Below are 20,544 nucleotides of genomic sequence, written 5' to 3'. Positions count from 1 at the left end.
TAGTTGCAGCGAGCAGGGGCTACTTTTCAGTTGCTGTGTGCAGGCTTCTCATTGCAGTGGCTTCTCTTGTTGTCCAATTACTTGGCATCTTCCAAAAATTGCCTTATATGTCTTGAATGTTGTCTTCCATTCTGTCTTCTTTGTTCTTTGGAGTTCAAAATTTTCATTACTGATGATTTCAAGAGGTGTAGTGGAAATACCTCATTTAACCAAAAGTCCATTGTTTCTACTGCCTACATGATAAAATTCAAAACCCTTAGAGTATCTCTTTTTATCATCTGGCCCCAATTTTATTACTCATTTTTTATTACTTCTTAATTTTTTTATTGAGTTATATGGCATACGACATTGTATAAGTTTAAGCAGTATGGCATATTAATTTGATTCATTTATATTGCAAAATGATTGCCATAGTAGCCTTAGCTAACACCTCTATTGTGTTACGTAATTGTCATTTCTTCTAGTGTTGGGAACAATTAAAATGGAGTCTCTTAGCAAGTTTAATGTTTATAATAGTTTTGTTGTCTGTAATCACTGTACTGTATATTAGGTTTCTAGGACTTACTAATCGACTAGTTGCAAGTCTGTACCCTTAAACAACATCTTCCCAATTCCCCCACCCCTAGCCCCTGGTAAACACCATTTTACTCTTTGCTTTTACGATTTTGGTTTTTTTAGATTCCACATATGAGAGAGATCATACAGTGTTTGTCTTTCTCTGTCTGACTTAGCATAATGTCCTCAGGGTCCATTAATGTTGCTGCAAATGGCAGAATTTCCTTTTTTTCTTATGGCTGCATATTATTCATTGTATAAATATACATATTCTTTATCCATTCATTCATTGATGGACACTTAGGTTGTTTCCATACCTTGGCTTTTGTGAATCATGCTGCAATAAACATTAGAGTGCATGTCTCTTTGGTTACCTGTTTTTATTTCCTTTGGATATACACATACCCATTAATGGGATTGCTGGATTGGATGGTAGTTCTAATTTTAATTTTTTGGGTAACCTCCATACTGTTCTCCGCGGTGATTGAACCAGTTTACAGTCCCACTAACTGTGCACAAGGGTTACTTTTTCTCCACATCCTAGCCAGCATTTGTTATCCCTTGCCTTTTTGATGATCACCATTCTTATGGGTGTGAGGTGATACTTCATTGTGGTATTTATTACAGGCGTACCTTGGAGATATTGTAGGTATGGTTCCAGGCCACCACAATAAAGCAAATATTGCGATAAAACGAGTCACACGAATTTTTTGGTTTCCCAGTGCATGTTAAAGTTATATTTACTATAGTGTAGTCTATTAAGTGAAACAGCATTATGTCTAAAAAAACAATGTACATACGTTAATTAAAAAATACCTTATTGCTAAAAAATGCTAACCATCATCTGACAATGCAGGGTTGCTACAAACCTTCAATTTGTTTTTTAAAAAATGCAGTATCTGCAAAGTGAAATAAAGTAAAATATAGTAAAATAAGGTATGCCTGTATACCTTTTTCTTCTCCCCTGGCATTTTATTCTTCAGCTGGTCCTATATGTTATTCTCTTTCATTATCCCATGTTCGTGCACAGGATGTTGCTTCTGACCCCTTGGCCTTTTCTCTTCTCCTTACCCTTTTAGGGCAGAGTCTTACTTATCTTTAAACTTGTATCCCAATCTCCTGACTTCCCCAGGTTTCAGTTTTGTTCTCTGTTGTTCTTTAGCATGTTCTTCTGTCATAGCTAGTGTCTGTACATGCTGGTTTGCATAGAGCAGTCCTGCCTGACACCTTTTGTCCTGGTGTAATTATTATAGCATTCCCTCTTACTCTTAGTATACCGCTTGAATATGGATGTGATGTTTGGAGGTACTGCTTCATTTTGTGAACATGAAGTGACAGATGTAAAAATCTAAAAGCTTAGGATAGTGGAGCCGAAAGAAAGATTACTTTCTAATATTCTAATGTTCATGTTATTTGGCATGCTGTAAATCTGTATCACTTAAGTCAATGTAGTTGGATTTTTCTCTTACTTGCAGCCGAGCATATTTCTAATACAACAGTAAATAAATGAAACTATAAAAGTTCTTGGCTTGTCTGGCAAAGAGTAAACACTATTATCCGTTTGATGTATATCTTTCCAAGTGTTTTTTATGTATGTACCCATGTGTATTTTACTTAACATGATGGAATTATGTAGACTGTTTGCAACTTGCATTTTCCCACAGAGTATAGAGAATAGATTTCTGCACATACCAGCACATGTAGGTAGATCTACCTCATTGTTTTTATTTGCATTGCATCGTGTTGAGAATACAGATTTTGAAGAACTATTTCTGGCATGAATCATCAAAGGATGCTCAAACTAGTAGACAAAAGTGTAATGAGACACAGGATTTGTACCTAGCCTCAATGTGTCATCCCACAAGACATTTATTAATTACAAAAGGGAAAATGATAAGTTTACAGTGTAGACACTTAGTATCTTAGCCAAGTGGCCAGAATTAACCACCAGTAATGGGATAAGTCAACACCATGTGTCTCCAGATTCAGTGATCTAAGAAGGACACAACATCACTTCTGTGGTATTCCGGTCAAATATCCTATCAAATATTAAATTGATTTGAATTTCGGAAAAACATAAGACAAACCCATATTGAGGGACATACACAAAATAACTTTGGCTTGTACTGTTCTAAAATGTCAGGGCATGAAAGACAAGGACAAAAGAAGTGTTCCAGGTTAAAGAGACGTCAGTTTCCTGATGTGATAATTGTATTGTGGTTTTGTAAAAGAATGATTTTTGTTTTTATAAAATCACACTGACATTTACAGATAAAGGGGTATCATAGTCTGCAACCTAGTCTCAAAGGTTTCAGGGAAGAAAAATAGAGAATTATAATGTAAATGTGGTTTAATGTTATCATATGGGTGAAGGCAACATGGGACTTCTCTTTACTATTTTTGTGATCTGAATTTTTTTCAGAATAAAAATTAGAAAAGCCTCTGGGGAGTGAGACCACATAAGTTTGTGTTCTTACTCTGTCGCTTACTAGCTCTGTGGTTTTTCAGAATTTAAACTTCCTATGCCTCAGTTTCCTCATTTATAAAATGTAGTTTATAAAAGTACCCACCTTAGAGCATTATTGTGAGGATTAACAAATTAACAAGTAAAATGTTTAGAACAATGCCTGGCACCTGATAAGCACTTAATAACATTAGCTGCTATTAGTAGTTGTAGGAGCAGCAGCAGCAGTAGTATTCCACTGTATGTACAATAAATTACAAGCCACTTACTAATGGACATTTAAATTGTTTCAAGTCCTAATCTGAATTATCTGTGCTCATGTTTTGCCCTTACTTGTACCCTTACTAGGTTACCCAGTATCTGGTCTGTGGTAGGTACTCAAATTTTAGTTGAATGAATCAGATTATTTTAGGAGCCCCTGAAATATTTATGCGAAGTATTTTATCTGTGAAATGAATGTTTAAAGCAGTAATAAATCACAACTAATACATTGTGACTATTAAGTTTTAGAAGCAATTGAAACAGTTTTACTTAATTAGAATATTAGTACAATCAAGATTACTGCTTTGGTGAAATCACATTCAATTCTGATATTGGGTGTTCTGTTACAGTTATGATTGTAAATATTTACTATTCTAAATTTCTTTGCAGGGCTGCATTGTTTTAAATGCTGTGTTTTATAGAATGCTAAATATCCCTTATAATTTTCTGCAGTTATATCTTGGTAGTATTGTAAAGATATTGTAGAGTACAAGTGAAGAACATGGGCTTTATCTGTCAAGACACCTTACTTCTGTCCCTGGATAATAAGCTCTATAATTGCAGTGATAGTATTTTACCATTGTATCCCTGGTGTTTAGCCTATACCAGCCATCATAGGGTGCTCAGAAAATGATTTGTCCATTGCTCAGAAATGGACAAAATTTTTTCCCTACTAATTACTCACCTCTAAAATCTTGATATCAAGCTATCAAACTATATCAAAGGATATCAAACTATCCTTTGATCCATACCACTTACTTGGATTCCCCTATTCCTTCTGCCCTTTAGTGCCATAGAGACCTCCAATTCATAGGTGCTGTCGCTTTAGTTTTCTCTGTTACTTTCCTCACGTTCTCATTTCCATGGCCCAGTTAGTGCTAAAATTGCTTTCTTGCACCCAAACAACAGAAGGCAGCTGGGGAAAATTCACATCTGTGTGTCTGTTCTCACTTTAATTTTAGGACTGCAAGTCTCAGATGGGCACTCAACACTAGAGACAATCCTATCCTACAACACTTCCGTAGCACACTTGCTTTTCTAGTCTCTAAGGTAACTTTTCCCCATCTGTTACTTCTCAGACCTCCAGTGCCAACTCTCACTGTCAGCTTGCTTTCTACCATAATGGGATATTAGATACAGTCAGATGTAATTAGAAGTATCCCATCTTCTCATTATCACAAATGCTAACCTGTTATGGTATCCACACTGTTGTTGTTAAAACGAAAGTATCCCTGTGACATTCTAAGCTCTCAGCCCCTCCACTGTGTTCTAGATTCCCTCCCCTCTAGCCTACTGCAGTTAGTATCCCTTTCTTTGTATTGTGTTACTGCTGTATCCTTCTCTACTAGATTATTCTTACTGGCATATAAACATGTTTTTACATGACTCAATTTAAAACCAAAACACCGCAGTTCCCTTGATGCCATGGCTCCTTATATCTACAGTCTCATTTCTCTGCTACCCTATATGTACCAAAAACTCCTTGAATGAGCTGTTAATATTATTTTACTTTCTCTTCTCACCCACACCAATTGGACATTCTTCTACCACTACAGAAACTGGTTTTAGCAAGCTCCTTAATGATATCCGTCTTGCTAAATCCAGTGTTCTCACTCCTCCCTCTTCAGCCTGTCGGCTTCATTAGACTCAACTGACCACTTTTTGAAATACTTGCTTCTTATCTTCCTATTATGACAATCTGTTGGATTTCTTTCTTTCTCACTGGCTAGTCCATTTCCTGTGCTTGCTCCTGTAGATCTCCAGTTCTCTTGGGCTCTCCCTGGGTTGATTTCCTCTAGTTCTGTGGCTTTTAATACCAACTATAAGCTGATGAAGTCCAAATTGATATCGCTAATCCTGATTTCCTCCTCTGACTTTCAGACTCAAGCAAGTGCCTTCCTGAAATCTTCCCTTGGATGACCAAAGGAAATACAAACTTAATATAGTTAAAATTGTGTTCCATTTCTGCCCCTTAAACCTGCTCCTCCCAAACTGCCCCATCTGAGTAAATGGCATCATAATTTACTAGTTGCTCAGACTGAAAACCCTTGATTGTACTACAGTTTACCTCATACTCAGTTCTTCAGCACATCATGTTGGCTTTACCTTTTAAATATATCCTGATTTCAACAACTTCTCATCATTTCTGGTTATGGTATCAGTCCCGTTCATCATCAGCTCCTGCTTCGAGTGTTGGGTGGTATCCAGTATCTGGTCTCTCTGGGTTTACTTTGATTTTTGTCCTCCTTAAGTCCACAGAGTTTCAGTAGTGATATTTTAATGGCAGCATCTGTTGACATAACTCTTCTGCTTCAGACCTCCAATGACTTAGATTAAGTTCTTGTTACTGAGGTTTGTATTTATTACACAGACCTGTGATAGTCTCCCAGATGAATGCTTTTCCTTAGACTCTTCTTGGCAAACTTAAGGGTCCACAGATAGGGCTTACAGGTTGCTTTTTTTTTCCCGTTTTGTTTTTTCTACACAGTGTTGGACTACTTAATTTTTTAAAACTTGGTAACATTAAAAAATCTGATGATTTTACATTAAATTAGGTTTTTGTTCTGAAAACCTAGGAGACCGTACCAAACTAGTGCTGTATTCATTCATGACCATAAGAGGGTAAGCAGCGGCCTACTTCCTTTAGATGACATGTATGTTCTCTCATTTGCCACAGTCTCCACCACTCCTCAATGTAACTTGTAACCAGCCTGATGTTCTTAGTAAGGTTAACGGCCAAATGGCCCCTGCCCTGAAGTAGCTCATCATTCCTTCAACAAATAGGTTTGAATAGTACTCTGTGCCAAGCACTATTCTAAGCCCTATTTATTCTAAGATAAAGCATGAATACAACAAAGCCCTGAGCTCAGAGATTATGCATTCCTTGGGACAAATAGTCAGTGTGTAAGTAAACAAATTACATATATAATGTCAGGTGGTGACAAGTTCTGTGAAGAAAAGTAAAGTAGGGAAAGGGGATATAAAGTGGTGGAGGGTGCTATTTTAGAGAGAATGCACAGGGTAAACCCTCGTATGAGAAATTGACATTGAAACAGAGGCTGGAATATAGTAAGGGATGGAGCTTTGTAAATCTTTTGAAGAAAATCAGTTTGGGGAGGGGGTTTCAGTGGGTACAGAGGTCCTGAGAAGAGTATGTGTTTGATATGCTTGAAGACAACAAGAAGGCCTGTGTGATTGCAGTGCAGTGAACATGGAGATGAGTGGTAGGTAGGAAATGGGGTTGGAGAGGGAGACCAGGGCCACATGATGGAGGGCCTTAGAGGCCATGGGGGAATTTGGGATTTTACTGTGAGGAAGAAAATTCCTGAAAAGTTTTGAGTAGAAAGTGACATGAAATGGCCTATCTTAAAACAATCCCTTTGGCCTTTGGTGGTGAATAAATTATATAGCAGACAGTTGTGGAAGGTGGGGGACCTGTCTGGAGACAGTTATAGAAGTGAAAGATGGTGGATCCTTGAACTGGAGATAGCTGTGAAAGGAGTCAGACTTGGTGATTAGAATTTGAAGATAGATCCTACAGTGTTTTCTGATGGATCTGATATGGGTTTCAGGAAAATAAGATGACTTGAAATGCAGGTTTTCAGCCTGAGTAATAGGATGGGGGTGCCTTTTAGCAATGTGGTAAACACTAGGAGAGTTCCTATTTAGACATGTATAATTTGAGAATCCTGTTTGATGTCCAAGTAGAGATAGAGTATAAACTTCATCTGGAGCATAAGTTTATAGCTCTGTAATACAGCCTGAGACTTTTGAAAGACCCAGTCCTGTGAGGCATACAATTCTGAGTTCTTTCAGACTAGAGACATTGTTTGTACTTCTGTTTGTCAGATATAGTACCTGACATGAATTGCATGCTTACTGAATGTTTTTGTTAAGAGTCCAGAAACCTCACTATAGTTCTGGCCACTGCTGTGAATATCTGTTATTTCATTATATTAGGCTTTTATATACATTTTTATAAGAATCGTAATATGGCAGAAACACTCCTTTAATAGAACTTCTAACTTCTTAGCTGAAATCAGCCAGATATTATTAAACTCTTCATAGTGAATCCAGCAAACCACTTAATTTGCTAATATCCCAGCAGTGTTTTAAATGATTTTGGGAGTGGGAATCCATGTATGAATCATTTGTTTTCTTTACAATGGGCAGAAGCGGGAATGTGGTTTTGCTGTCACTGAGTAATTCTGTTTGAGAAGACTTAACCTTTTAGCCTAACAGTGTGTAAAATGACATATAAGTTTTGAAGAGTCTTGTTTAAATTTTGCAAATAGTAATTATTACATATTTATTGTTCACCTGTGAATGTGAGAATTCTTTGTAAGTGGGAATTATTTGTGATATTATCATAAGCATTATTTTGCAAATGAACATATTAAATGCAAGTATGTTTAAATAGCCTAAGGACAGCAATTGAAATTAAGGGGACAGAGACAACATTAGAATGTGGTGTTTTAATGGTATGCCTGTAAAGATAGCTTGGATGTATGATAGCAATATTTAGGGTGACATTCCATTACTGTTTTCTTATTAGCAAATAGTGATTTTGTAAGAGAAATATAATGAAAGGTTTTGCTACTGTTCAAGGGCCTAATTATTGCTTTTCTGTATAGGAAGATTTTCAGTCAATGACTTATGGATTTAAAATGGCCAACAGTGTGACAGATCTTCGAGTTACAGGTAAAACCATTTATAAATATAATTCACAAATTTTACATTTGGATTTGTTTCCTTTTAAAATCATTGTCTCTCTTTCTAGGCATGCTAAAAGATGTGGAGGATGACATGCAAAGAAGAGTAAAGGTATATATTTTTTTCTCTTTTCTTTGGTATAGGATATTTATATTCTTCTAAATGTCAGGTTAACTTTAGCTAATTACAGATAGCTAGTGTAGGTAGGACCACCAACTTTCTTTATATATGCTGTACCGTTTTTTGGTAATGAATTAGAACACTGCTAGAGGGGTTTCTGGTGAAGTAGTGTTACTTTCAAGTGTTGAAAATTTAACCCTTTCAAAGTTTTTCAATTTTTTGCCAGTGTTTTAAAATTTTAGTATGCTATTTTAAGAATAGCATAAGATTCTAGAATTTTAAATTCCTCGAAGGTAAGGACTACCTTCTTCACCTTTGTATCATTAATAGTTAGGGCAGTTGTCTAGAACATAGCAGAAGAGCTCAGTAAATGGAAGCTCCTCAAATCTGATTAAAAGCCTTCTATGAATGACATCCTTTGACCAGATGATCCTGATGATTTTGTTCTCATAGAAATTAAAAATGAAAAAAAGTTACATTTCTTCTGTTTTTTTATACCTGTATAACACAGCATGGTTGTCAAAACAATTTTGCATTATTGTCTTATCAGATATTTACAGTTATTCAGTGCATTAGGCAATAAAATGTACTTTTAGATGAAGAAAATACAGCTGAAAAGAGTTAAGTAACCTGTCTTGAGTCTTATTAAGGGCATGCCATTAGTAAGTGGCAGCTCCAGGGCTAGAACCCCGATCTACCAGATCTTCCTGTGGGTACTGCCTTGGAATTTTGTCAGAATAGTCAACCATATGTAACACATGTATTAACAAGATGTTTTGCATTTTAGTATAGAACTGATCAGTATTTACCATGTGACTTTATGATGTGATTTTGTATAGGTTACTTTTTTTTCTAACAGGGTTAGTTTGGAGAGCTTCAGGAATTTCAGTTAATAGATTTTTTAAAAGCAGGAAGTACTATGTACCATGTGCTTCTGCTTTTCATTGTTTTGCTTTTGCTGTTTTTAATACCTTATTCTTTTGTGTGATCTTCATAATTTATATCAAAATGAACTTTCTGTACATAGTATTGATAGGAAAATAAATAATTGATACAGCTTTTTTCTTCCAAATATTTTTCTTCAAATAGATTCTTGCATATATTCAATAAATTAATTTATTGCTTTACCTTGTATAATTGTAATCTAATGCTTTTACAGGTTTGTGTGTGTTTTAATGTACCTTTTTTAAAATTTTAGAGTACTCGAAGTCGACAGGGAGAAGAAAGAGATCCAGAAGTTGAACTAGAAGTAATTGAACTTATTTTCTGGTAGATAATATCAGAGAAGTTAATGTTGTAGTTTTATGAACTACGTTATAATTTATGGAAGCCCTTTTTAAGGTATTTCTTTACAAATTGGACATTGCAAGGGAGTTTATTTCCCTTGTATTTATTTTGATAGAATTATAATACAGCTCTTTCAAATACATGATTTCAAAGCTCTTCAATATTCCTGTGAGGTAGGAAGAAAAAAATGATTTTTTTTTTAACATGATCCACCAAAAGTTGGCAGAATTCAAGAACTTACACAGTATTAAATGTTGTCAAACCTTTGTTAAGATCCTAAATTTTCTGACTCTGCTTAAAGCACCTTTTTATCAGTCCTTTTAAAAATGTTAATTAAATCAGTTTTGAAATAATAGTGTAACTCCTGACTTAGGGAAAAATCAGTGCTCTTGACACATAAGCTTTATTATGTATTTCTATTTCAATAAAATAGGCTTTGTTTTATTATGTTTTCTGCAGCTCATTTTTCAGACATTTAAAAGACTATAAGTGAAGGTGTTTGTAATGTATTCAATAGTAAGTTATTAACACTGAGATTTAGGACTTAAAATACTATATTTTAAAATGAAATTTCTTTGACAGACTTTGCATCTTTTAACTTTTAGTCCTTTCTTGTTTTTTAGCACCAACAGTGTTTAGCAGTATTCAGCAGAGTGAAATTTACTCGAGTGTTACTGACAGTGCTTATAGCTTTTACTAAGAAAGAGGTAAGGGTATTTACTATAATCTAAATTTTAGTGGTTTTTTTTTCGATGGAATGCTTTATTTTGGTAGTTCTGAGACTTTTCCATTGAAATGTATATGCACACATATACAGCACTCAGCATTTGGTGTGTTTACATCAGAGTATCCCTGATTTTCTCCAAAAGTCACATGAATTTTACATTCTGCTCCATAACATGTCCATGTCTGTTGTTGATATAAAAATAACATATTACGTATTAGTTGGTAAAATAACAGAAGCTGAAATTGCTTCTGGGTAGTTATTGTGAATTGGAGAAGTTAAAAATGAGAGTTTTAGGTAGGCCTCTTTCATTCAGTTAAATAATTAACTTAGATTTGTGTGGAATAAATGGTGAATATTTTTGTATATTGCATTAACTCTAAGTAAATTATAGACTAATTTGTGAATAGTTAATAAGTGGTAAGTAGAGATCCAACCTTTACTAACTTCTGTAATTCTGTTCTTTTTTTGAAATTTCACCTTGATGAATGATTTAGTAGGAATGTTGCAATTTCCCATTTTCTAGTTGATTGCATCTCTCTTTTTTTTTTTTAAACATGAGATTAGTAGAATAAACCAGAAATGTTTCCTATTGTTCTTTAATGGCTCCTACAATGTATAGATATGGGTAAAAAAATTATTTCTATCCTAACAGGATCTGGGCATCCTATATTAAGTGAATAGTTTGTGAAAACCAATGTCATTACAGCAAGCATTTAATTTCATTATTGTTTATAGGATTTTCCTATTTAATGTATATCTTTCAGTGAAAGAATATGTAAGAATGTTTTTGGTGATTTATTTGCTAGACCAGTGCTGTTGCAGAAGCTCAAAAATTGATGGTTCAAGCAGCAGATCTTCTTTCTGCCATTCATAATTCATTGCATCATGGCATCCAGGCCCAGAATGATACTACAAAAGGAGGTAATTGTCTGTTTTGCTCCTACTCTTTTTTTGTTCTTTCCCATCCAGCATATATAGTGTTTGGTTTGTTCTAAAATATCCGTTAAGTCAGTCTATGCAGACTTTGGAATGTTTTGCTCCATAGACTTATATAGAGTGTTTATGGTACCTTCTTTTTAAATTTTTTCTAGACCAGTTTGCCATCTCCTGTATCTTACTGTTTGGGTTCTGAATCTTTACCCTGTCTCGTGATCAGGCTGTGATGTCAGCAGTAAATCGTTCTTTTTTAATCACGTCTCCCCTTTTACTCCTTTGAGAGATCATCAGCTCCGTTACACAGTCTTCCCTGACTCCACCAGGCAGGCCTAGGTATTCCCTCTGTGGCCTCATTGCATTCATACATGCCTTTGTTACATTTTTTTAGTATATCATATTATAGTTTACCTTTTGTCTTTCCATGAGATTTTTAGTACTATTAGGCCAGAGTCTCTTCTTTGCGTGTCTCTACAGTGCTTGGTACATTGTTGACAGGCAGTAGATTTTATTTATGAATTAGGCCTTAAAAATAAAAGGAATAGTGTACCTTTATTGTAAAAGCTCCAACTGAGGTAGCACTTTAGTAATGTGTAGCAATTTTGGTTATCCTTAAAACCATTAAAATGAGATGATATTTGTATTTTAAAATTAGTTTTTCACAGTTGTTAGTCCTCTGACCAGGAAGTCCAGTTTTATTGATTCACACTCTTTTCCTTTTTCATCCTTTCCCCTCCTTTTAGAGACAGAAGTTGTGGTATTCCCCTTCCCATGAATTTTTTTTCTTAATCAAAGGTTAGGTAGTGGAGCAGTCCAAAAGGTAATTTAGTTTAGGAAATCAGTATTATCTTTATGGATAATAATTATACTGAACTTATAAATTCATTATTAATTCATTACCATTTTCTCCAGGAGAGGGGAAGATAAGTGACTATTAGATGATTGACTAGGTGACATTCTATAACCATGGGACCTTAAAAAGAAAAAGGTTTTTATGCATAGCAAGCTATCTAGTACATGTTTACAGAGAGGTAAACATATCTACAACTCTTCAGTACTTTGAAATCTAGTGCAAGAATACTTTATGAAAGCCACTGTAAAATACATTGCTTCCAAATAATTTGGTTGGTTGGTTGGTTGGTTATGTATCAGTAGGGTATTATGATGCAAAACAAGAGTCTTTCAAATGACTATTCTGATGCTCCTTTTGCCATATCCTGACTACTGTGGGCTGTTCTGGTCTATAACTGAGAATAATAATTGCCATGGGAGCACTAGTTGCCCATGTGGTCTGTGGCTTCCCTGTAGTTCAGATCAGTCAGCACTTAAAAACAAGCAAACAAACAAACAAACCTGTGTGTATGTTCTCAACTGTTTCTCTGGTTTTATGGGCTGTTCATGAGTAAGCTTTAGGAAGATGGCTTGCATAAAGTTGGTTTGAATAAACTAAGCAAGTGAAGTTTTAAATTTAGGGAGTATTCACTCTGTGCTTAGTTAAACACTGTTTAAGCTCACTTAATTTAACTTTGTAATTATCCAACTGAAGCGTGAAGCTAAACAGTTCTATAATAAAAAAAAGTGAATGCCTTCCCAGCAATGTTTATTCTAAGAAAATGGTGATAAAGCCATAGTGTAGATTAGTTTTGGTCTCAGGTTATTCATTTTGCCTTCTTAATATTTTTTTTAATTTATTTTATTTATTTGTTTATGTCTGCGTTGGGTCTTCTTTGCTGCGCGCGGGCTTTCTCTAGTTGCGGCGAGTGGGGGCTACTCTTGGTTATGGTGCACAGGCTTCTCATTGCGGTGGCTCCTCTCCTTGCGGAGCACGGGTTCTAGGCTCACGGGCTTCAGTAGTTGTGGCACACGGGCTTAGTTGCTCCACGGCATGTGGGATCTTCCCGCACCAGGGCTTGAACCCGTGTCCCCTGCATTGGCAGGTGGATTCTTAACCACTGCGCCACCAGGGCAGCCCTGCCTTCTTAATATTAGTACAACTCCAGCTAGTGACAAAATGACTGTGTAAAGCTTGAAATTGCTGAACATTAATTTTAGCTTCTCATTGAAAAGCTACTTAATCAGTGGGAACTTGGAAACAGCAGTGTAAAGGGAGAAAGTAGGAAGAATCAAACTTGATTTAAGGATTACTTGCTGGTGGGTTTACTCAGTGGATGTGATGTGTTGAAGATGAAGGAGGCAGAAATGGTTTGGGAACAAGAGATGCTTAAGGAAGACAGCTCAGGTATGACGAATGGGAGTTTTTGACGTGGTGACATGGAACAGTCCACCGGCAAAGTAAATATTTTGCTCTGGAAAATGGATGGAAGAGCAGGTTTTGGAGTTATTTTCATGTTAAGTGCTAATTAAAGTTGAAGGAGTGGATATGGTTCTTCAGGGCTTGCTGAGTTCAGGACCTTGAGTTAGAACTTTGTTGAAAAAATAAGAAGAGGATCCAGTGAAGCACATGTTCCTCCTTGTATTTGTTTATGCTGTTGTATTGCTTGTGAATTCTGTACTTCTTTTTATATGTCTGTGGAATTCTTCAAAATAATGTTCAGATAATTTCTTCCAATGAGATTTTCCATGTTCTACTTGTCAAAATTTATTTCTCTTTCCCATATTCTTTTATAGTTATCTGTGGTTTAGGCTTGGTTTACTCTTTAGAATGCAAGCATCTTTAACATTTGCTAATGGAAATGAAAAATTTAATTAAACTTACGTTGCCTGAAATTGGTAGGTACTTTTGAAGTGTATCTCCAAATCTGACGTTCAGTTTCAAGAGGCCTTGGAGAATTCCCTGGTAGTTCAGTGGTTAGGACTCTGTGCTTTCACTGCTTCAAGGCACGGGTTCAGTCCCTGGTTGGGGACCTAAGATCCCACAAGCTGAGCGGCACGGACAAAACAACAAAAACAAAAAGAGGCCTGTCATTCTTTTGAAAAAAATTAAAAGGCGTCTGATTCAAGTGGTAGATTAAAGACATGCATTTACCTTCTGAAACCTTAATGAAACAATGGTAAGTGTTTGGATATTTTTTAAAAATAGGTATAATCAATAACGAGGAAAAGGAAAAGAAGACAATAGCAACAGAATTTTAGAAGCTGGAAAACAGAAGGACATTGAGCTGTCTGTCCACAAGTAACTGAGTTCTTAGCCACTGATAGGGAAAGTCAAGATACAGTCCAGTTTATACTGCAGACCTCTGAAGGGCCTCATTTTTAGTATACCACGTACCTCTAAAAATGAGGATGAGAATTAATGGTGATGAGAACTGGTTGAAAACTGTTTAGAAACAGAGATTTCCTCCCCATTTTCTCCATGGTAACATTTCTGAGCCTCAGAATACTAAAAGTTTATTCTCTGGAATAGGGGAGCAGAGAGATTCTGAACTGAGAAGATACCAGACACTGTTGAATGGTACACATTATGGGGAGCTAAGTGGTAATTTAAATACTTATTGTAACACCTGTTCTCTCCTTTCCTGCACACCACGTGAAGCTCTAGTTGTTTTTCCTGCCTACTCAGCTTCCAAAACGGTGCAGCCTGGCTATTGCACTTCACCTAAGAATTTGGAAGACCCTTAGGGAAATCTGGCAAACCCAAGAGATGGAGAAAAACATCAGCAAAATCTAAATTTATTGGTATTAGCAGTTCTCCTGATAAAATGGTTTGGTAGAAAAGCCTAACCTAATTCATAGAGCTCTTAATGAGGTTTTGGTCCTTTAGTTTCAAGCCCGAGTATATAGTCATGGGTGGAAATGTCTAGCCTATAAAAAAGACCAAAACAGGCAAGCAAACAAAAACCTTTAAAAAAATGAAAAAAAAAATCATATGTAAAACAAAAATAAGATGTTATTTTAAAAAAGGGAAAAAAGAGTATATTTGAGGTTCACAATATAAGAGCAGAAATCATTAAAAAATAGAAAATATAGAACATAAAGTTGAGGAAATCTTAGAGAAAGTAGAATAAAAATGAACAGGTTGAAAATAAGGAAAAAAGTAAAAATACTATAGGATCAGTCCAGAAGGTCCATTGTCTAATAAAGATAAATAATAAATAAACAAGATAAATGAAGGATAAATTGATAAAAGTTTTTCCGGAAATAGAGATCAGAAAATAGAAGCAAAAAAAAATATCACTTGATCATTTAAGATTTCCTGGAAGGAAATGAAGCAAATAACCAGGTTAAGAGGGCCAATTAAGAGTTACCCAGCACAATTAGGATGAAAGTAGACTTCTATCAAGGCATATCATCATGAAATTTTAGAATAGTGGGGAAAAGTAGAAGATCCTAAGAGATTTGAAAGGGAAAAGCAAGTTGCACACACAGAATCAAGACAATGTAAATCAAACTTCGACAACAGGAATGGAAGCTAGAAGTTAGTGGAGCAAAGAACAAAGTTGAAGTAGTCACACTTCTTGATTTTAAAAGTTACTGCAGTGCTACATTAATCAAGAGAGTTTGGAACTAGCATAAAGATAGACATAGATTAGTGGACTAAAATTGGAAATCCAAAAATGATCCCTCATGTTTGCGGTCAGATGATATTTGACATGAGTGCCAAGACAATTCAATGGGGAAAGAAAAGTATTTTCAACAAATGACACTGGGACAATTGGATAACCACATGCAAAAGAATAAAGTTTGGTACCCTCCCCCACCCCCTTTTCACATCATAAACAAAAATTAACTCAAAATGGATCAGTGACATAAATGTAAGAACTAAAAATATGAAACTCTAAAACCTAGACATAAACCTTAAGAATCAATAAAAAGAAAAATTAAGTCAATGAAAAAATAGGCAAGGGATCTATATAAATTAGACATTTCTCTGAATAAGATTTACAGATGGCCAATAAGCATGTGAAAAAATAGATGTGCCATGGGAAATGCAAATCAAAACGAAAAGATACCACTTCCCAACCACTAGATGGCTGTAATCAAAAAGACAGGTAGTAACAAGTGTTGGTGAGGTTATGGAGAAACTGGAACCTTCATACACTGCTGGTGGAAGTATAAAATAATGCAACTACTTTGGAAAACAGTCTTGCAGTGTCTCAAAACGTATAATGTAGATTTATCACATGACCCAGCCATTCTAATATTAGGAGTATATATACACCCAAGAGAAATGGAAATATATGTCTACACAAAAAGTTGTACATTAATGCTCACAACACTATTATTCATGATAGCCAAAACATGGAAACAACTCAGATGTCCATCAGCAGATGAGTAGATAAATGTTGTGCATCCATGCAATGGAGTAGCATTTGGCAATTAAATGAAGTACTAATATCTGCTACAACATGGAGGGACCTTGAAAACATGCTAAGTAGAAAAAGCCACTCACAAAAGATCGTATATGATTTTCATTTATATAAAACATCCAGAGTAGGCAAATCCAGGGAGACAGAAAGTAGATCAGTGGTTGCCTAGGGCTGGAGGAGGGTGGGAAGAAGGAGGACTGCTAATGTATATGGAGTTTTTTCTTAGGGTGATGAAAATGTTCTGTTTTTCATGGTGGTGGTGGTTTTATAACTCTGAATATACTAAAAAACTATTGTACACTTTTAATAGATGAATTATATGGTATGTTAATTATATCTCAGTAGAATTGTGATTAAAAGGAAAGCAGTGGACCAGTGTTTTCAGAATTTGGGGGGGAAATGGTTTCTAATCATTGAATCCTTTTCCAAAATTATCATTTAATTGTGAAGAAAGATAATTTCAGGTATTTAAAATCTTACAAAATTAATCTCCCCCAAAATTTTTCAAGGCTACTGGAATGTGCTCCATTAAAACAAGGAAGTAAATCAAGGTAAAGGAAAGTATGGAGTTTAAGGAATATAAGAATCCAGCATAAGAGAATAATGAAGGAAAATCATAGGGTGATAGTGCAGCAAGATCATAAGATACTATATATCTGAGCATAATACATGGAGGACAAGTCCAGACTGAACAAAGTCACAAGGCTTGAGGGTAGATGGCGCAAAGTAGATACAAGATCTGTTGTCACCAATGAAATTGATACAATAGCTGTTCTCTTTAATGTAGAAAAAAGAGATTTAGAGAATTGGCAAAGGATTTGGGGTCGAATTAAAGTGTTAAGTACAGGGCTTCCCTGGTGGTGCAGTGGTTGGGAGTCCGCCTGCCGGTGCGGGGGGCGTGGGTTCGTGCCCTGGTCCGGGAGGATACCACATGCCGCGGAGTGGCTGGGCCCGTGAGCCGTGGCCGCTGGGCCTGCGCGGCGGGAGGGGCCGCAGCAGTGAGAGGCCTGCGTACCGCAAAAAAAAAAAAAAAAGTGTTAAGTACATACAAACAAAGCAAACAAAAAGTAAGAAGTGATTAACTTCAGAATATATATGAAAGTAAAACTTATTTCCATGTTTGCGAAAGTTATCCATGGCCCAAATATGAATGTAACTTACTTAATCATAATGGTGCTGAACATTGATTATAATCAAAATTTTGATCTGTGTTGGAGGTGAGAGGACAGAAGTGTATATATGCGTATAATTTATATGTGCTTATAGCTGCTACTTCATATCTTTTTTATTATCTCTTTTTTACACATATCATCTCCTTTTGAAGCTGGAGTAAGTCAGATAACGTGTAAAACTGAAAAAATATGAAGTAAGTAGCACTATAAATTTGGTGATATGGAGGTAAATACCAAAAGAGCTAAGAAGAAGTGGAAGACATTGCCTCTGGGAAGAGAGGAAATAATGGAATTGGCAGGAGAGGGTGGGCAGAAGATTGTTAGTTTTAATAAAAACCTTTGATTCTCAAGTGGTATGCATTTATGACTGAGTAAAAGAAACTAAATTAAAAGTTAATGTGAATTAAAAGATTAAAATATAGTTTAGAATTATGATGGTTTATTGTCTGGTAGACAATAGGGTTAAATAACAAAAGGGTTAAATAACCCTTTAACCTCCTGAGGGCTGTACTTGGTGCTAAAGCAGAAATTATGCTGCCTCAACCCAGTCAACTTCATATGCTGGTTTGGCAGTGCACAGGAGAGGTGGGAACTGACTTCATTTTAAAATCACCACCCATTAGAGAGGCCTATGTCATGAGGTACTAGTGCCAGGAACTTGAGATGGTTTTACTCTTTTAAAACATTTTCTTTTTACAAAAAATAAACATACATCCTCACACATGTGAGGGATATGTGTAATCTAGAGGACTTCTGGTTTTTGGAGTTAAAGATATTTCTGCTGCTTGCTTCTCTTGTCTACAACCAATTGAAAACTATAGGAATATGAGAAACAGAATCCTCTCAACTTCTTAAAAAATAGGAAACCTTTATAACCTTAAAAAAAAAAAAAAAGAAAAAAACAAACAGCCAAACACTGTAACAGTAGGACCCAGATGAGGGAGAACAAAACCCCACCCCTGACATAGCACCACACAATTGGGAGAGGACCCCCAATACTCAGGTTCTATCTGAGGAGTGAAGCATTTGGAGCCTACATCTCGCACCCCAACTTTGACTCCTTCCTGAGGGATAGGCTCCCAAAACACTTAGCTCTGAAAGCCAGTGGGGCTTGTGTCCATGAGACCTATAAGACTATGCCAACCAGAGGAGCAGTTCCTATTGGGAATGCAGTCACTTGCTATGACTGTCCCCACAGGGATCAGCTCGGAGGAAGCAGGCAAAATTGCCCATCTCCTAGTCTTTCCTTGAAAGAGGTTTATCTGTATACATTAAAAGCTGCTGTCTGAGGGCCAAGCATCTAATTTAGCAGACACTAGGGGCCGGCTGTCTGGCTTCTGCCTCCAGCCCACTCCAAGTCACGGGAATCTGCCTGGAAAAGTTTGTACATACATTTGCACCCCAGCTTTTGTGGCTTCTGCCTGAAGCATGGGACCCAGATCTGGCGGTGATAGCCAAAGAGGCTTCCACTCATGAGTTCCAGAAGACTATAGCAAAGAAGCATTTTTAAACTGACTCTACACCCCAACGTTCAGCCCAGAGAGCAAACGAAATAACCCGTCTTCCAGTCTTTCCCTGAAATAGGTTTAACTCTGTACTTTAAAAGCCGCTGCCTGCATGCTGGGCTTCTAATTTAGCGGGCATCTAAGGGCTACCAGAGACAGGGGAAGCCAGCAGGCATCTCTCCCACCTTCTCCCCATTAGCCTGCTCCAATAATAAAACCCAGTTGACAGTGTCTCCCAAAAAAAAGCTTGTACACACATCTGGTGCCCAAGCTTTTGCAGCTGCTATCTGAGGGATGAGCCCCCAGGTCATCTGGCTCTAATGGCCAATGGGGTTTGTATTCAAGAGTCTTACAGGGCTTTATCAAACAAATAGTTGTTAATGAGTGCAGGAGAACCCTTCCCCATGGCCATGTACCAAGGCCCAGCAAAGAAGGATTAGGCAAAAACAACCTTCTCCCACTTTCTCCCTGGAAGAAGTTTAACTACATACTTATCCAGCTGCTCCCTGAGGGTCCAGCTTCTAAGCATACATCTAGGTTCTGATTGTGATCCTTCCCATTTGGACATTGATGGGTCTTGGCACACCCTCAACTACTGGGAGCCACTAAGAGCAAAGGAGGTGGCTTGGACGGTCACAAAACTTTGAGAGAAAACTAAGGCCTTGGTCTGGGCTGATTGACGAGGTCCATCTCTTATATGACAATATTCATCTCCTACATGAGACCACTCTGTCAAGACTGGAAGATATGACTGTTTTATCTAATGCACGGAAACCAACAGAGAGTCAAGAAAAATGAAGAAACAGTGGAATATATTCCAAACAAAGGAATAAGGTAAATATCCAGAAACAGATCTTAATGACATGGAGATAAGTGGTTTACCTGATTGAGAGTTTAAAACAAAAGTTATAAAGATGCTCACCAAGGTTAGGAAGTAATGCATGAACAAAATAAGAGTTTCAACAAGGAGATAGTAAATATTAAAAAGTACACAAGAGAAATCACAGAGCCGAAGAATTCAAAAAATGAACTGAAAAATCGAGAGGCTCAACAGCAGACTAGATCAAGTGGAAGAAAGAGTCAGCAAACTTGACAGGGCAGTGGAATTCATTCAAACAGTAGGAAAAAAAGAGATAGATTATGGGATTTGTGGGACAACATCAAGAAGACCAATATATGCATGATAGGGGTTCCAGAAGGAGAAGAGAGAGGAACAGGGCAGAAAGCATATTCAAAGAAATAATGGCTGAAAACTTCCCTAACCTGGGGAAAGAAACAGATATCCAGATCCAGGATGCTCAGCGAGTTCGAAAGAAGTTGAATCCTAAGAGACCCACACTCAAACACATTATAATTAGTCAAAAGTTAGAGACAAAAGCTTTTGACAATTGTCAAAAGTTAGAATCTTAAGAGCAGCAAAAGAAAAGCAACTGGTTGTGTGCAAGGGAACCCCCCATAAGACTATCAGTAGCTGTTTCTGCAAAAACCTTGCAGACCGGAAGGGAGAGGGATGATATACTCAAAGTACTGAGGGAAAGCA

General features: G+C 36.6%; 1 protein-coding gene across 2 annotated transcripts in view; it reads left to right on the top strand.

The window, feature by feature from the left end:
• The window catches only part of NAA35 (N-alpha-acetyltransferase 35, NatC auxiliary subunit), an 87,457-nt gene that overhangs the window by 24,589 nt on the left and 42,324 nt on the right, over positions 1-20,544 (top strand). For both annotated transcript variants that reach the window (XM_089913053.1, XM_022558962.2), the window contains exons 7-11: positions 7,915-7,981; positions 8,061-8,104; positions 9,312-9,362; positions 10,024-10,107; positions 10,934-11,048. In XM_089913053.1, coding sequence (XP_089769179.1) covers positions 7,915-7,981; positions 8,061-8,104; positions 9,312-9,362; positions 10,024-10,107; positions 10,934-11,048 — 361 coding nt within the window. The remainder of the gene's footprint in view (positions 1-7,914; positions 7,982-8,060; positions 8,105-9,311; positions 9,363-10,023; positions 10,108-10,933; positions 11,049-20,544) is intronic.

Source organism: Delphinapterus leucas, chromosome 6 (assembly GCF_059928025.1).
Source record: "Delphinapterus leucas isolate spDelLeu-1000000601 "Yukka" chromosome 6, BTC_Dleu_Yukka2, whole genome shotgun sequence".
NCBI lineage: Eukaryota > Metazoa > Chordata > Mammalia > Artiodactyla > Monodontidae > Delphinapterus > Delphinapterus leucas.
The sequence above is the reverse complement of the archived record's forward strand: the minus strand, read 5'-3'. Positions and strand labels throughout refer to the sequence as shown.